The sequence below is a fragment of the Triturus cristatus genome, chromosome 7, assembly GCF_964204655.1.
Source record: "Triturus cristatus chromosome 7, aTriCri1.1, whole genome shotgun sequence".
In the NCBI taxonomy this organism is placed as follows: Eukaryota; Metazoa; Chordata; class Amphibia; order Caudata; family Salamandridae; genus Triturus; species Triturus cristatus.
Window position 1 is genome coordinate 1,255,207,243 of NC_140590.1, and position 17,993 is coordinate 1,255,225,235.

The 17,993-nt window shown below is 47.7% G+C and overlaps 1 protein-coding gene across 4 annotated transcripts in view; it reads right to left on the minus strand.

Moving 5' to 3' along the window:
* The window catches only part of SETD1A (SET domain containing 1A, histone lysine methyltransferase), a 1,055,844-nt gene that overhangs the window by 498,187 nt on the left and 539,664 nt on the right, over positions 1-17,993 (minus strand). For all 4 annotated transcript variants that reach the window (XM_085618738.1, XM_085618739.1, XM_085618737.1 and 1 more), the window contains exon 10: positions 7,812-7,988. In XM_085618738.1, the coding sequence (XP_085474864.1) occupies positions 7,812-7,988 (177 nt within the window). The remainder of the gene's footprint in view (positions 1-7,811; positions 7,989-17,993) is intronic.

Consider the following 17,993-nt stretch of genomic DNA (forward strand, 5'->3'; position numbering starts at 1 on the left):
ACCGAGTGAACCAACGCTGGAGATTCTACCAGTTCTTTCATTTTCTATGCTATATACTTATGCCAATGCAGCCTATGGGCTAACAGTGCCTACTCTATTACATTGCAGCTTATGCAGTTCAATAAAGAGAGTATGAGTGTCTTTGTTCTTCGTATAAGTGTATATAAAAGAATTAATAAAGCTAATATACGTCTATTGATGCATACACAATTTATTAAAGAATTGTTTAGCCTTGTTTTCAATAAGGCTGCATTGTCTTATTTGTGGAAAAATTTGGACTGGCACATGAAAGTATGCATCCTGCAGATCCAAAGCAAACATCCAGGTACCCAAATCCATGGCTGACAGAACTTGGGCCAAAGTGTTCCTTTTTAATTGTTCCTGCGGAACGAAGGCATTCAGAAGGCGAAAATCCACAATAGAACAAAGGCCTATGTCCTACTTTCACACACGTAAGTAGAAACCCGTCCCTATGTCTGAAGCCAGCACCCTCTTGATGGATCCTTTGCCCAACATAGCCTGCACATCTTGCATCAAGATGAAATGCTGCTCATCTGAAAGCCACTATGCGGCAAGAAGTAGAGGTGGGATGGAATGGTAGGGCATAGCTCTGTTGGACGATCTGGAGGACCCATCTGTACAGTTTGTTATGGTCTGCCAATAACCGGAAGAAAATAACTGTTCCTCCCTCCAACAGGTGGGTGTGTGGGGGAAGGGCCAGCTTAAGTGGCTTAGAGGCAGATGCGGCAGGGGCAGAAAACTGAACAGAGCATTCTCCCTGATGACCTGCTCAATGTCTGCTGGATCCCCGATCACAGCCACACAACGGCTGGGGTTACTGCTGTGATGTTAGTGGGAATTGGTATGCCTATATGCAAGCCCGCTGGAAAAGCCTTAAAAGTGTTAAAACTGTTTAGGAAATTGTCGAACCAAAGTTGAAAGGCCTACAGAATACAATGTAGCTCTGTTTTCCATAAAGCGTTTGAGAGCACAATCAGTAATTTCTTCAAAAAGCCAGGACCCATCAAAAGGCCTATACATTTGTGACGCCTGCAGGTTCACAGTAAAGCCAGTGGCTCTCATCCACAAGTAGCAGTTGAGCACAACACAAGTATTAGTGATGACGTCCCAATGTCAGATCTGCAAGGCGGCAACCTGGAAATCGGTTCATACCTTTACCTTTACGAGGCACTACTGCCTAGAATCTGATTCCAGGGCTGATGCTCAAGTAGGCCAAGCCTTCTTGAGGAATCTATTTGGGTAGCTTAGCTTTTTCTTTCTAAGCCTACTGATCATTTTCTGTTTTTTTGCCCGCAGGGAGATGAGGTGAGGCTCGCTATTCTATTCTAATGCTTATGACTATTGATGAGGATCCCCTGGAAGAGAAGGATTAGTTACTTACCTGTAATCCTAGTTCTCTTCCAGGGGTATCCTCATTAAAGTCATAAGCAACCCTCCCGCCTCCCCGGGCAAAGGATTGTTATCTTTTGAAGATGTTGTTAACTCTTTGTGCCATGGCTTTTTCAGTCTCCGCAAAGAACAACTGTCACCCCTGAGGTATGATGGGAAGCTGGGGGTCAGGTGTGCCTTAAAGGCACGGTGTCAGTTTATTGCTATGCAGCTACAGGTTAGCTTTTCAGTCTTTTTAGACTGGGTGTTTGCATTGCAGCCTGGGAGCTTTCTATGCTTTTAGTGATTTATGAGGATTTCTACTGTTTGCTGAGCATTAAAAGTTTCTAAACAAATTTTGCTATTGTTTCTCCTGTTTCTAATGCATTTTTTTCATGTATGGTAGAAATTCCTTATGGATATATATATATATATATATATATATATATATATATATATATATATATATATATATATATATATATATATATATATATGTGAGGCACATATAATAGTGTTTCCGGGGTCCCGCGCATGGGCGGGAATATTCTAATGCTTATGACTATTGATGAGGATCCCCTGGAAGAGAACTTGGTTCGCCACCAAGCTGCCCTCCTGCAAGTTCTCTTCAAAGTCTTTGCGGCGTCCTGTGGCAACTTCTCTGTGAATCTTTGTAGGGAGTCCCACAGAGACCTGTTATACCTGCCCAAGAGAGCTGATGCACTTGAGACTTTTAACATCGAAGCTGATGTGCCACAATCCTTCCTTCCCCAAGAATCCAGCATTTTACTCTCCTTGTCTGGTGGAACAGCAGAGGAGGAAGCAATAGCTTGGGTCTTTTTCATTGCTGCAATTATCACAGAATCCGGAGGGGGGATCAGATTTTAGGAAGAGTGGGTCGTCTTCTGGCGAGGGGTACTTCTTTAAAATCCTAGCTGGCGCGGTCTTAACTGTCGTCGGTGTAAGAAAAATGTCCATCACTGGCTCTATTAGGCCCGGTACCAAAGGTAGCAAAGGTCTAGATGCTTCCCTTTGGTGTAAAGTCTCAAAGATCACAGAGGACTTACTCTGACGAGTGGGCATAGGAATGCCCAGCTTTGTCGCTCCTCTGCCAAGTATGTCCTGAAAGGTGGTAACGTCATCCACCGGAGGTACCCTCGACGGTGGACAGTTAGTGAGGGTAGGCGAGTAGTCTCTGTGGGACGTACGAGTGGAAGAGGATGAAGAAGTCGGAGATCTGCGTCTCCTCCTCCTGCTTCCAGATCTAGATCTCCTTCTGGGTGAGTGCACAGGAGTGTGACTGCGCGCTCCGCATCTTGCAGGAGTACGGTCCCTGTCCGCAGCCTGTACCATCCGAGCCAACGGAGATCCCGTGGCCCAGTGATGCAAGGGTCTGTACCATCCTGTTTAAAGGTGGATGGAAGGTGATCTTCACCTCTCTCGCCCTTCCGGAGACCATGTAGGGGGAGGAGTCGCCGCCTCTTCCTGCATAGGCCTGGTCGGAGAAACTTGGTTTCCTCTAGACACTGGACTGCCGGACGTCTAAATCACCACCTCCGGAGACCTTGACGTGGAGCCTATGTGTGAACTGGGAGAACCCGTTCCAGACGTCAGCGGTGGTGAAGAGGAAAGACTCACTGGACGTGACACCTCTTCAGACTGGTGTCTTGACTTAGATCTGAAACGCCGTTGCGCAGGATGCCTTCTCGACGGAGAAGCCAGACTCGACGTCGACCTTCTCCTCTTAGATGGAGGGCTCAATCTTGTAGTCGACCGGCCTCTCAACGTCAAACGTCTACCTGACTTCGACGGAGTACCATGCTTCGACGTCAGCTGACTTTGTTCTGACGATCGATGTCTCGATGTCGACCGGCGGTGTTCTGCCATCAACGGAGATCGCTGCTTCGATGTCGAAGATCTTTGCTGCGACGTCGGCGGAGATTTCTGCCTCGACATCAAGGATGGAGTGTGGAGTATCGACGTCGAAGAAGTTTGGGTTGGCTTCGACGGAGACTTCTGCCTCGACGTCAAAGATGGCGGCCTATGCCTCGACGTCGAAGATCTCTGGACTGATCTTGACGGAGACCTGTGCCTCGACGTCGATCGCCGTTGACGAGGCAACGACGGAGCGATGTGCTTCGATGTCGAAAATCTCTGCAATGATCTTGACGGAGACCTGTGCCTCGACGTCGATCGCCGTTGACGAGGCGTCGACGGAGTGATGTGCCTCGACGTCGAATGCCCAGCTGGCGTCAACGGAGACTTGTCCATCGACGTTGAACATCGCCTGGTTGACGTCAACGGCGGACCTGTTACCTTTGTCGACGTTGATTGCTTTGCCGATGACTCCAACGACGATTTCTTTGTCGACGGCCGCTTCGACGTCGATCCCTACGCCAATGGAGAACAGGTCGGGACCTTGCCTCTCGACGTCGACCGGCTTCTCTTTTTCTGCTGCCTCACCGGAGACATACCTCTATTTCGGAGAGGCCATAAATTCGAATTCTCTCCCTGTCTTTGATGGTCCTTTTTCGACAGCTTCTTACAATGATGGCAATTGGAAGAAGAGTGAGACTCAGGGAGGCAGAGAATGCACACTGGGTGTGCGTCTGTTCTGGCTTTCTTCTTCCCACAGGCAGGGCAAAGATCAAATAAAGAAGGCATTCTTGAAGAAAATAAACCTTTTCTGGACTAAAAAAAAAAGGTATAACTCTCACTCTAAGGCAAAAAGACGTCGAGTGAAAGTACAAAAATTAGAAAATTATCAGTTATTTTTTGACAGAAAGTCAGAAAAAGGAAGAGCTATGAATCCAGGGTCCTGACTGAAGGAGCTGGAAAGAACAACTGACCTAACTGTAACCCCTGAGGCATGATGGGAAGCTTGGGGTCATGGCTGCCTTAAAGGCTCGGTGCCAGTTTTTGTAGGAAAATGCTTTCATTTTCTATGGTATTGGTTTACAATGCAGCCTGTAGGCTAACAATGTCTCCTTTATTTGCAGTGTTTCTCTTCATGAGTTTTACTCATTAAAAACAGAGTTCAAGTGCTACTTGCCCTCTTGTGTTTTTATATATATTTGCAAATGGAGCTTTATGCATGTTATTACATTGTTTAACCTCCCAGATGAGTGCTGCATTGGTATGAGAAAAAATGATATATATATATATATTCACTGAAAAAACCATAGGTTTCACACATGTTATAGTTAGCTGGACATTTTACTGATAAAAAAACCAATGAAATTCCCCCGTTATAGTTACTGTAGGCAACTATAACTCACGCGACCGTAATCCTCTGCTGATGCTAATACTGCATTTAGACACTTATTTGCCCATGTCTTCTTCCATTAAATTTTAGCTATACATATATTACAAATATTTTTTTTTCATAAAGACACATATGTCATCAGCAGAGGATTACGGTCGCGTGAGTTATAGTTGCCTACAGTAACTATAATGGGGGAATTTCATTGGTTTTTTATCAGTAAAATGTCCAGCTAACTATAACATGTGTGAAACCTATGGTTTTTTCAGTGAATTTGCAAGGTTTTTTAAATGCTAATTCCTAACTATAACGTGTGTGAAACCTATGGTTTTTTCAGTGAATTTGTACGTTTTTTTAAATGCTAAGTTACTTTACGCCATTTGTGGCGTGCGCGCCCACTTAACGCAGTTCGTTCCGTGCGCGCACGGCGCACAGTGAGCACGCGGTGCGCTTCGCGCACCGCGTGCCCACGTTACGCTAGATGGGCCATGAACGCACGATGCGCTTCGCGCACCGTGCGCACATGGGGGACATATGATGAGCATCGTTGTGACAGGTAAAATATATGTTGTGTTTTGCTGTAATAAGCAATGCACAAATGGTGCCCTTCGGGCACCATTTGCACACGGGGTGGGGAGAATGTGGATATTTTTTTTTACATTTTATTATTTATTACCGTACGCGTACGGTAAGCGTAATCGGCGAAATTTTCGAAAAAATTAAAATTGCCTTTTTTCACTTGGGGGATCGTTGGGGACTCCCTCGACATGGCTAGGTGCTTGGGAGCTGTCTAAACAGCCCCTTTACATGTTTTTGCACTTTGTTTTTCAACCCCCTGTCAGAGTGCGAGAGAGAAAATGGCGGCCGCCGCTTCCTGGTTTCGACCGATTCGAATGTTTACTAAGATCTAACGGCCAATCAGAATCGCGCTCGCGCACGTCACCGTACGCGTACGGTAAGCGCACCGTAAGCTGGCTCAGATATATATATTGATTTAAAGGCTATTTTCTCAGAATCTACTGAACAGATTTACACCAAACCTACAAAAGGCACTTCCTTGACCTGAAGACTACCTCTCTGCCAAATTTCATTAAATTCTGTTCAGCCGTTCGGGCTGTAGCTCTGTCTAAAGGTCCTATGGAAAAATGCATGGGAAAAACGCGTTTTGGGACCCCCCTTTTATCTCAGCCCCCGCTTGACGAATCCCCCCGAGACTTTCAGGGTAGGAGCGGAGCTCAACGCCCCACCTATTTTGAAAATTTTGCGAGGATTCGTCGACCGGCGCCAAAGTTATTCAAAATAGAATGTTGCGGATTTCCTATGGTAAGAGGGTCCTAACTATAACTATCTACTGGCGACCGCCAGTAGATAATTAATTAATATATATATATATATATATATATATATATCTGTATATATGTTTTCCATATATACTTTTTGTTATTTCCGGGGTCCCCGCACATGGGCGGGAATATTCAGTGCTAATGACTATTGATGAGGATCCCCTGGAAGAGAAATCTGACTTTCACTGAAGGTAGCTAGAGGTGCAGGACCTTAGCTGCACATCTAATCACCACTGCAAATGATGTGTTCTCTTACAAAGGCAAAACCAAACCTGAGCCCAGGGAGGTATCCAGTCCAGAGGCCTCTTGCAAGTCTATGTAAATGCCATCATCATCATAGTGTGGGGGTAAATCATCCCCATCTCCGCCATCGTCAGGATGATCTGAATTGGAAGCAAAAAGGTGATGAGGCCTCTGAAGAAGGAACTGCAGAAGAAGAGTTTTGTCTGAATCGGAGAATACTGGGACCAGATATGAGTGAAGTCAAGGGACAACTTCGGTCGTGGTCAAAAAGGATTCGGCTCAAGTTCGTATACTGGAGTTAGCATGGTGTCGAAGTCTGGCGCCAGCAGAACTGGTATTGGTAGAGAGGTAACCAGTGTGAATATGCAAGCTAGAGTGAAAGTCTGCATCAGAGCCGGTGCACAACCTGAGACAGGTTCTGGGGACTCAGACAGCACAGAGGTAACCCAACTGGAGCCCCTGCAGATCCTTGGGTCCAAAGGCACACCTAGTGGGAGTTGTAAATGTGTGAACAATATGCACCATGGCTTCACCCTGCTGCTGTGTCAATTTATAAATGGAAGTGGATCTCCAGTTCCCCCTTCCAGTGAAAGTGGCGCCACACGATACCACCTATGCATAGGAGCACTGCTGTGACAATTTCCAGATCCAGTCTGACACCAGGGAAACATTCTAAAAGTGAGGAATCTACAGTTCGAAGTATCCATCAGAAACAATGGTGAAACTGCAAGTTAACTGAAACTGCAAAACATAGGAAAGTGGGACTACCAGTTAGAAAAATGCAAAAACAATGCTAAAATCTATCATTTTATACTTTTGCCTGTCCCTCCAAGCTGTCGAGTGTGATCTTAGCACAGCAAACCTTTTGGTGATTCCATTTTTATTCTTTAGAAAAACTCACACTTTCTTGCACAGCACATTTTCCTAATTTCTTCCAATTAAAAAACCCCTGCATTTTTCACTGTTTTCTCGGCTTCCTCCAGGGGAATTCACAAAGCCATGGGTTACTTTAGCATTCGCTATAGGTTTAGAAAAATGTATGCAAGTTTGCTCTGGACATCTTTCAAAGGGGAAATAGTTATTATGGCTTAAGCTCGAACTACCCTCAAGTACAACATAAAAAATAGGCTCAGTGATGACAGGAGCGGGGGGCTCAGCACTTAAGGGGATACTGGATGCAGTAGGCTACAGTTTTAATATTAAAGTATAAAGGATTTCCAGCTTGATGACAGGGACGTTTTCAAGTATGTGAATCTATGACAGATTGATTCTTGTATAAAAGTTAGTTCCCTGGAAATGTGTACTCCTTATCACTGGAATTATCTAAACTCAAATGCTTTTCAGTACCTTCAAATGTGAAGTCAGAAGATGTTAGTCTTTGGGCGTGGTTTGGAATGCATAGCCCAATTCTAGTACACACACAAGTCTACAAATTAAGTGTTTTCTATGTATCAGTCAGACATTACAATCAAAAGAAAGTGTCATGAGCTGTTTTGTATACTTAAAGCAGGAAGTGAAGGTACAATGGTACAGACACTGAAGTGACCGAATTACAAGGATGGACCGAACAATACCTTAAAAGATGGAAGCCTAAGAGTGCCCCTCAATCCAGTGCCAAAGCCAAAGCCCTCTTGTCCACCGGCACCACCGCTCTTGGCCCAGTCAACTAGCGAAAGCAGTCCTGCCTCTTTTAACTTGCTCTTCTCCTTTTCCTCCTCTTTGGCCTGCAGTTTGGCTGCATTTTGAAAAGGCTAAAGAATAGAAAGGAAGAAAAATAATCAATGTATTTACTTTTATATGCTCGATACAAATAAAGGAATAGTTAGTTGGCTGTAATTTCAGTTCTCCGTCAGGGGAATTTGCATAGAAAGCATAAGCAAAACATTCCATCCTACATGTGTGGGTTTCTGGAACACTTTCAAACAATTTTTTTTTTTCTCTTTTCGTTAAAAAAGTAATTTAACAGCAATAAACAATTTAACAGCCTAATAAAAGGCTAAGCCAGCCAACTCTTTTTTATTTTCTTTAAAAGAACAACAGCTTATTTAAATATGTAAGAGGTCACCAAATAAACCAGGTAATAGGATAAAAACATTCACAAACCTTTTTTTTTTTTTTTTTTAAGGAAATGAAAGGAAAAACTAAGGCAATAAAGATGTATAGGCTGCAGCCACAGAAGGCTGGGAAACAGACATTCCTGCTTTAAGAATACCAAATCTATTAAAGTCCTGTCACACTCTGCCAGTAGCAGTTGCTCCAGTTCGCCTTTAATGGATGCACAATATACTGCTACATGCACCATCAAAATCCTTGTTCTTTTCCCTGGGGAGGACGGAGGGTTGCTTATGATTTCAAGGTAAAGTCCCCTTATAGGTAAACAACCATTACTTTTCTTTCACGGGGTCATCAAGGAAAATCTTCAGCACTGAATATAATGGTAAGCCCATCCCTCATAAGGAAGGAGGAAAGTAAAATGGAATAAGCACTGTCAAAGTAAATAGGTATTGCCACTAAAAAGCAGTGCTAATGGCATGCAAACCTGTATCAGAACACATGCTTTACCTTGCCTGCTGGCAATCTTAACTGTGGTTATTATTTAGGAAAACATTCATATGAATGCCGATGGGAAAGAGTGTATCCACACGCATGTTTTCTTTCACATGTGTAGTGATGCATGGCAACAATTCTTTTATTAAAGTTCCACTGTGGGAAAACAGCCATGTCAGATTGGTAAAATTTTAATATTTAAAAGCAAAAAACAATAGTACACAAAAAAGTGACAAAAAGGAACTAGTAATCTGGCAACACTTTGCAGTTGTTGGGTTCTCGAAAAAACATAACTAAAAACGGAATATGCTACTTACCAGTATGCATCTGTTCTTAGCATGTAGGGCTGCTGACATTCATATCTGTGCATAGATCGCCGCCTAGTGTTGGGTCCGGATGTTTGCACGTTGTTGTCCTGGAAGAGTCTTCGAAGTATCCTTGGATAGGTGACTCCTCCCCTGGACTACAGTGCGCATGGGCATCCTCTCCATCCTCAGATTGTTTTTCGCCATTGTGGCAGTGATGGAGTAGATACAGAAAGTGATGACCATGCTTACAGTAATTCTGAGAGCTGCAGCTGCTACAAGCGCCGGGGAGGAGGGAGGGCGATATGAATGTCAGCAGCCCTACATGCCAAGAACAGATGCATACTGGTAAGTAGCATATTCAGTTTGAGGCATGTGGGCTGCTGAATTCATATCTGTGCATAGAATATATAGCAGTGCCCTCTATTAGCGGCGGCTACCAGTGCCAGCTGCAGCGGTCTGAAAAAGAGTTTTGAGAACAGCCTGTCCTACAGCTGCCTGCTGTTTTGATTGCCCATCTACACAATAGTGTTTGGTAAATGTATGTGTAGTGGACCAGGTGGCTGCTCTACATATATCATGCAGGGGAATGTTTCCTAGGAATGCCATGGAGGCCCCTAACTTACGTGTTGAGTGGGCTCGTGGGGGAATCGTTAATGTGCGTTTAGCCTTTTGATAGCAAATTTGAATACATTTAACGATCCATCTGGCTATACCTGCTTTGGAGATAGCGTTACCTTTGTGGTGTGGCGCAAAGGCAACGAAAAGTTGTTTTGTCTTCCTAAAGATCTTAGTCCTGTCGATATAATACATGAGGGCTCTCTTCACGTCTAGTGTATGGAGTGCTCTTTCTGCGACAGTTTGTGGGTTTTGAAAGAAAACAGGCAGTTCAATAGTCTGATTCATGTGGAACTGCGACACCACCTTGGGCATGAATTTGGGGTTGGTACGTAGTACGACCCTGTTGGCGTGAACCTGTATAAATGGCTCTTGAATGGTTAGTGCCTGGAGTTCACTAACTCTTCTTAAAGAGGTGATCGCTACTAGGAAAGCTACTTTCCAGGTAAGAAATTGAAGCTCGCATGAGTGTAGAGGTTTAAAGGGTGGACCCATCAGGCGTGTGAGGACCAAGTTGAGGTTCCACATTGGAGCCGGTGGGTGGCTTGGTGGAATGACTCGTTTGAGTCCCTCCAAGAATGCTTTGATGGCAGGCACTCTGAATAGAGAGAGGTGCTGCCTAGTCTGCAGATAGGCTGATATTGCGGTCAAATGGACACGTATAGAGGTGTACGCCAGATTGCATCGGTATAGGTGTAAGAGGTAACAAATTATGTTTTGTATGGATGCGTCTAGCGGGTTAATGTCATTATTAGTACAATAAATGACGAACCTTTTCCATTTGGCTGCATAGCAAGCTCTGGTAGTGGGTCTCCTGGCCTCCTTAATGATGTCCATACAGTCAGGTGGCAGGTTTAGGTAGCCAAACTCTAGGACTTCAGGAGCCAGATCGCCAGGTTCAGCTGTTGCGGATCTGGGTGCTGAATCTCTCCATGGTTCTGCGTCAAATGCGCGGGTTTGATCCGCAGCCTTTGATGCGGCACCACGGAAAGTTCGAGAAAGGTGGTGTACCACGGCTGGCGTGCCCACGTTGGAGCAACCAGGACGAGTGTCAGTGAGTGTTGTCTGAGTTTGCGTGCCACCAGCAGTATCAGTGGTGCTGGGGGAAAAGCGTACGCAAATCTGCCGGACCAGTTCATCCATATCGCATTGCCCTGCGACTGCGGATGTGGGAACCTGGCGGCAAAGCTTTGGCATTTTGCGTTTTCGCTTGTGGCGAATAGGTCTATCTCTGGATGACACCACTGCTGGAAGTACGGGTGGAGTACTGATGGGTGTAACTCCCACTCGTGCATCTGGTGGCTGTGTCTGCTGAGCAGATCCGCCATCTGGTTGTCCTTGCCGGGGAGGTGTTCTGCCATGAGGAACATGTTCCTCTGAATGGCCCGCTTCCACATGCTCTGAGCCAGATGAGACAACTGTGGAGAGTGTGTTCCTCCCTGCTTCTGTATGTAGTACATGGCGGTCATGTTGTCCGTCCGGATCAACACGACTTTGTTGCACAAGTGTACTTTGAATGCTTTCATAGCCAGGAAGATTGCCATCAGTTCTAGAAGGTTGATGTGCATCTTCTTTTGTTGTGTTGTCCATAGTCCCTGCACTGTGTAGTGGAGTACATGAGCTCCCCATCCCTGGAGAGACGCGTCCGCTGTCAGTATTATTTGTGGAACAGGCTCTTGGAACGGTCGGCCCTTGCAAAGGTTTTGTGGATTCCACGAATGCAGAGAGTTGTATGCCCGACCGCTCACCAACACTAGGTCTTTCAGCTGTCCTTGAGCCTGATTCCACTGACGTGCTAAGCACTCCTGAAGCGGGCGCATATGTAGTCTCGCGTGTGGGACTATGAAAATGCAGGAGGCCATCATGCCTATCAACTGCATGAACACTCGCGCAGGAAGGGAGTGTTGGGGTTTGAACTTGGAAATCAGCATTTGCATGCTGTTGATCCTCACTAAATTTGGCTGAGCTGTGGCCGCCAGAGTGTCTATAGTCGCACCTAGGTACTGTTGTACGTGTGCGGGCTGGAGATGGGATTTTGGGTAATTTAGTGAGAATCCCAGACTGTGAAGGAGGTGAATGGTGCGGGACATGTGGCTGGCACATTGCTGGGCCGACTTTGCTTGAACGAGCCAGTCGTCCAGGTAAGGGTAGACGTGTATTTGCTGCCTCCGTAGATGTGGCGCCACAGTAGCTAGGCACTTTGTGAAAACCCTGGGTGCTGTTGTCACGCCGAAGGGAAGGACTTTGAATTGGTAGTGCTGCCCCTGAACAGTGAACCTGAGGTATTTTTTGTGTGAGGGGTGAATGGGTATGTGGAAATACGCATCCTTGAGGTCCAGTGTGGCCAGGAAGTCTCCCTGTTTGAGCAGCGGGAGGACTTGCTGTAAAGTGAGCATGTGAAAATGCTCGGAGAGAATGTAGCGGTTCAGGGGTCTCAGGTCTAATATAGGTCTGAGTGACCTGTCCTTTTTTGGTATTAAAAAGTACAGGGAGTACACCCCCGTACCCTGCTCGTGGACGGGTACGACCTCTATTGCGCCTTTTAGTAGCATGCTTAGCACCTCCTGCTGTAAGAGCGTTAAGTGCTCTGAGGACATAGGACGGTGTTTTGGAGGTATTGTGGGTGGAGTTGAGGTTAATTCTAGGCAGTAACCGTATTTGATAATGTCTTTGACCCACCTGTCCGTGGTGATTGAGGTCTACATGGACAGGAACCTTTGTAGCCTTCCCCCGACAGGTGTTAGGTGGTCGGGAGGAAGGGAGAGGGCGTCACTGTTTGTTCTTGGGGGAGGACCTGGTGTTGCCGTAACCGCGTCCTCTGCCCTTTGTGCTTGAGCCACGATAACCACCCCGGGTGTTTTTATCGTAGGTGCTTTGTGTGTTGCCTTTGTTGTAGGTTTGCTGTGACCCCTGTCCTCTACCTGCTCCTCTATTTCCGGGGCGACGAAAGGAGCCGCTCCGAAAGGACTGAGTCTGGAGAGCCCCCATGGACTTTGCAGTGTCCGTGTCCTTCTTTATTTTCTCTAGGGTGGTGTCAACCTCCGGGCCGAATAAATAGTCGGGGTTGACAGGCTGGTTGAGTATGTTGTTTTGCACCTCAGGTTTGAATCCGGAGATTCGTAACCAGGCATGTCGTCGCAGCATGACGCTAGTGTTTATGGCCCTGGCAGCTGTGTCTGCGGCATCCAGCGCGCACTTGATGGATGCGTTTGTGAGGAGCTGTCCCTCCCTGATGAGGATCTCTGCACCTTCTCTGAATTGGTCAGGGAGATGTTGGATTAGCTGCTCTAATGTGTCGTAGTGCGCTCTATCGTAGCGAGCGAGGAGTGCTTGAGTATTGGCAATGCGCCATATGTTGGCTGCCTGGGCTGCAACCCGTTTGCCGGAGGTCTCTAGCACCTTGGACTCTTTGTCCGGGGGAGGAGCATCACCTGTTGTTTGCGAGTGTGCCCGTTTGCGAGCATTCGCAACTACAATGGAATCTAGAGGTAACTGGCCTCTAATGTAGGTAGGGTCCCCAGGCGTCGACCTGTATTTTTTGTCGATTCTGGGGTTTATTACTCTTGCCCTGGTGGGTTCTTTGAAGATGTCCTTTGCTGGTTTGAGGACACCCTTTAACATGGGTAGAGTTTTTATATTCCTTTCTGAGGATGCGAAAGTGTCCATGAGAAAGTCGTCCTCCACGGTGTCAGAGTGGAGTTGCACCCCATGATTGGCCGCAGCACGTTCAATTAGGGCGTTGAATGCGGCAGTGTCCTCTGTGGGAGATGTTTTTGCTCCATAGAGTTGCGGGTCGTGTGTATTCATAGGTGCACCCGAGTCTACAGGGTCATCCCAAGCTTGGTCGGGGTCCTGTTGGCCTTCAGGGTCCATCTCTCCGGGGTAGGGGACGTGGTCACCCATGTAGTCCTCCAAAACGTCAGTGTCGGAGTGTGTGGGAGAGAAGGACTGTGGATCCTGGTAAAAGGAGTGGAGAGGTTCGGAAAGAACTGGTTCCGAAGTCACCGGCAGCTTTTTCTTAAGCGGGATCCGGTAGGAGTCCAAAGCTGACTCTGAAGTTATTCTCCTTTTGTGGAGCACCATCCTGCCGGTGTCGGCGTCGATGACATGTGACGGAGACGACTCCGCAGGAGAGCGTTCGGCAGGCGTGAACGTGGTGTGGGTGACCCATGTTCTGATCTGGAACAGTTTTGGGGCCGTGGATGGCGGCAGGCCAAAAGTGATATTGGTCGGTGCCGAAGAGGTCGATGGAGCTTTTATCGGCTCGGAGCCTGACGTGTCCTGGAGGACTGCTTTGTGTTTGGTGCGTTGCGCAGCAACGGTCCGCACCTGGAGTGCCATCGAGTCCTTCGTGCCGGCCGTTTCCGTAGAGACGGGCGTGGACTTCTTCGGTGCCGGCGAGTCATCGAGTCGAGGGGCGGCAACGGCCGTCGACGTCTTTGATGAGTGTGCCTTTGGTGGTGCTGTCGAAGCGGGGTGCGACGCAGCAGGCAGTTTGACCTTTGGGGTCGGAGCCGATTGTGTTGGTGCCAGTAGCCGAGGAGGTTTGGTGGCACCGAAGCTCTTTTTCCGTGTGTCGGCGCCCACGTCGGCTGCTGCAAGCTCGGCACCGAAATCTCGTTTGGTGCGGTCGGCGCCGACGGGTTTTGCTGGCGTCGAAGGTGTGGTGGGCCTCGATCCGACCAGCGTTACTTTCGGTTTCGGTTTCTGGAGAACCAATGCGGCTTTCGGTTTCGGTTTCGAAGAAGGGAAACCAGCCTTTTTGGGTAGTAATGGATGCCGCTGAATGTCCGAGGCCGGGCCAGAAGGCGGGGCCGAAGAACTGCGGGATAGGTCTTGGGTAAGGCCCGAAGGCGATCCCTCGACCGGTTCCATAGACTGGATCACTGGGATATCCTCAGTCTGTACGGGTAGGCCTGGCTCGTCACCGGAGCTACTCTCTTCGGCCCCTAAGGCCTCATTGTAGTCTCCTACCTCGGTGTCGGCTTCATCTCTGGAAAAGAGTTGTTCTTCGACGTCTTCCGATACGGAGTCGTGTTCGGAAGCGGGGCTGGAGGGTAGGTTCTCCACGTCTTCGACATCTTCGTCTTCGGCGCTGAAGATGTTGGCTGGGGCCGGTGCCGCTTGCTGCGCTTCGAGTCTTGCTGCTCGTCGATTCCGAAGAGTCTTCTTGGATCGGAATCGGGCACAGGCCATACATGTAGATTCGTCGTGATCCGGTGAAAGGCATTTGTTGCACACCGGATGGACGTCGATATGGGGATATTTCGCATTGCATACCGGACACCACTTGAAAGGTGTCCTCGATTCCATCGTCGATGAAGGGTCGATGGTCGGGTAAAATGCGAAAAAGTTGGTTCTGGAAGTTAGTAAACTAACAATACACTATCGATACTGATCGGGAACAGTACCGACGCGAACTAAAGGCCTTTTGGCCTGTAAAAAGGTTTTCCTAACTTGAGTCAAGATAAGCACATCCGAACCCAATGGCGGAAAAAAACAATCTGAGGATGGAGAGGATGCCCATGCGCACTGTAGTCCAGGGGAGGAGTCACCTATCCAAGGATACTTCGAAGACTCTTCCAGGACAACAACGTGCAAACATCCGGACCCAACACTAGGCGGCGATCTATGCACAGATATGAATTCAGCAGCCCACATGCCTCGAACACTGCAATACGTAGAGCGGAATTGTAGGAAGCTGGCTCTGTATATACTATACCAAAGTGAGGTATAGTGTGCACAGAGTTCAGGGGACCACCAAAGGTAGGCAGAGGTAAACTTAGATAGCACCTCACTCTCTATTTGTGGTAGTGTGGTCGAGCAGTAAGGCAGTATCAGAGGACAATGTTAAGCATTTGTTGTACACACTCAGTCAGCAAATGAATTCACACACTCAAATACTGAACTTCAGAACAATTGTATTTGTATAAAAATATTCTTTTAGTCATTTTATTTCTTCGAACCAAGCAAGCCTGGCACAGGTAAGCGGTAAGTACTTCGCAGTAAACATACAGATTGTAACACAGTTTGCATTGCAATAGTAAATGTACTTTGATTTGATTACAGTAGTGTTACTGATAATGCAATGCATTACAGAATACAGTACATATACATGAAAGGGATTTTCAGTATGATTACAGGTGAGTTACTTTTGGATTACTTTTCTTACTCCGAGTAGTATACCGGGATACTACTCCGGGACATTTCCTGTAAACAGGTAAGTCATTTTTTTTTTGCTAAACAGTACAATTTTAAAGAATTTCTTTAGGTTTCAAACTCCACACTTAGAAACTTTTCACAGAAAAACAGTCAATGTTATCCTAAGGAGGAAAATAGTGTTATCGGTTTTGTGGTAAGTATTTAGTAGTGGGAGTTTAGGTTCAAGGATGCACTCTAGTTACTCCCTCAGCGGCACTAGGGCGGCCGGGTGCAGAGTGCTGAGGCACAATGTTATCCAAAGGGGGATAGGGGGCCTCCGTTTGGTGGCTGCTGGCAAGCAGGCCACTGAGTTGTGGGAGCAAAGCTCCTGGACTTAAGCTCAGGGCAAATGGGGGTTTAGGCGAACACAAAAGATGCACCCTCAGCGGCACTGGGGCGGCCTGGTGCAGAGTGCCGTTTTGGTGTCAGTTGCCCGTAGATTTCAATGGGGAGTATCCGGTTTACAAAAGCACTGCAGGCTCGAGGCGAAGGTCTTCTGGGTGCGACCACCGCTTGGAGAGGTAAGTTGGGATGCTGCAGGTTGGTTAGGCACTATCGGTTGGTCACCTAAGGCCTTGGGGTGTCGGGTGCAGGGGTGCCTTTTATGGTCGGATCGTCTTACCAGCTCCTGGTCGCGGTTGGGGGGACCCTCCGGTTTGAGGCTGCAGGCGTCGGATTGAGGCTTGAGGCATGTCAGGGGTCGCCAGATCTCGGGTCAGGATAGCCAGGGAGACCTCCTCTTGGTGTTGGGCCACTCGAACTCGGGCTGTGGGCGTCGAGTGCAGAGTGGTGCAAACTCACAGATCCTTACGGAGCTGGAGTCTGTTGTTTGAACAAATCCAATGTTCACGGGAGACAGTCTTTGGGATTGAAGGCAGACAGGCAGGTCCCCCGGGTTTCTCGAGGTTGCTGGCTGCAGGACACACCAGGATTTCAAGGTGGGGACAGGCCGGTAGGTCTGGGGACAAGTCAGTGGGTGCCCTCTTCTTTTTAGCTTTGGCACAGCTGCTCAGTCCTTTTTCTTCTTTTCTTCTTTTAGTTTCTTGTCTGAGGAAGCAAGGTTCAGGGGGTGCCCCTAAATACTAGATTTAGGGGCGTTACAGGTAGGTAAAAAGGTTGGGACCAATGGGTCCCTTTCCTAGGGTGGGTACACCCCCTATTATGCCATCCTCCAGTGGGAGGGAGGCATGAGCCTTTCCCTGGTTGGCTGGGTCCCCCCATCTGCAAGATGGCAGGGACTGACACTTGTGCTTCACCTTGCCTCCCCCACCTGAGGGGCGGAGTTGGCAGAGGTGGGCACACCTCTCTTCCTCACTTGTTTATCCCGCCAAAGTGGGGGTCAGAACCAGTGGGGACCAGTTGCTGAAAGCAGCAAGTGGCCTGGGGTAGCTCACAAAGGCGGCAAGCCTTTGAAGCTTCCCCTTCGTGGACCCTGCCCATCCTGGGGGAGGAGGCTTGGCACCTCGTCCCAGGATGTGCATTGTTTCAGGCCCCCGAGAGCAGCAGCCTCTCGACCCAGGGTTCCAGAAACATGTCTGGTGGTGGCAGCCTAAGCAGCTACTCAGTCAGGTCACTAGTAGTTGGTCGAATTTCAGGGGACATCTCTAAGAATGCCCTCGGTGTGCATTTTTCATTAAAGCCCACACTGGCATTAGTGTGGGTTTAATGTGCTGAGAAGTTTGATACCAAACTTCTCAGTTTTCAGTGCAGCCATTATGGTGCTGTGGAGTTTGTAATGACAAACTCCCAGCACCATATACTCTCAATGGCAGCACTGCACTTACAATGTCTAAGAATAGACTTAAACACTGTAGGGGTACAGGGCTCGTGCACCTGTACCCTAACCACTGGTATAGAGCACCCAGCTAGAGGGGGGACTAATCAATGCCAGGGTAGTGGGTTGTAGGCATGGCACACAGGGATGTGTGTCATGTCGACCTTTCACTTTGTTCTGCACAAAGACATGCAGCCTGCAAAGACAGTCTGTTAGTGTAATGGTACAGGGCCTCTAAGGGTGGTATATTAAGTGCAGCAGCCCCCTACAGGTCTTCCCTGGTCACAGTGCCCTGGGTACCTGTGGTACCA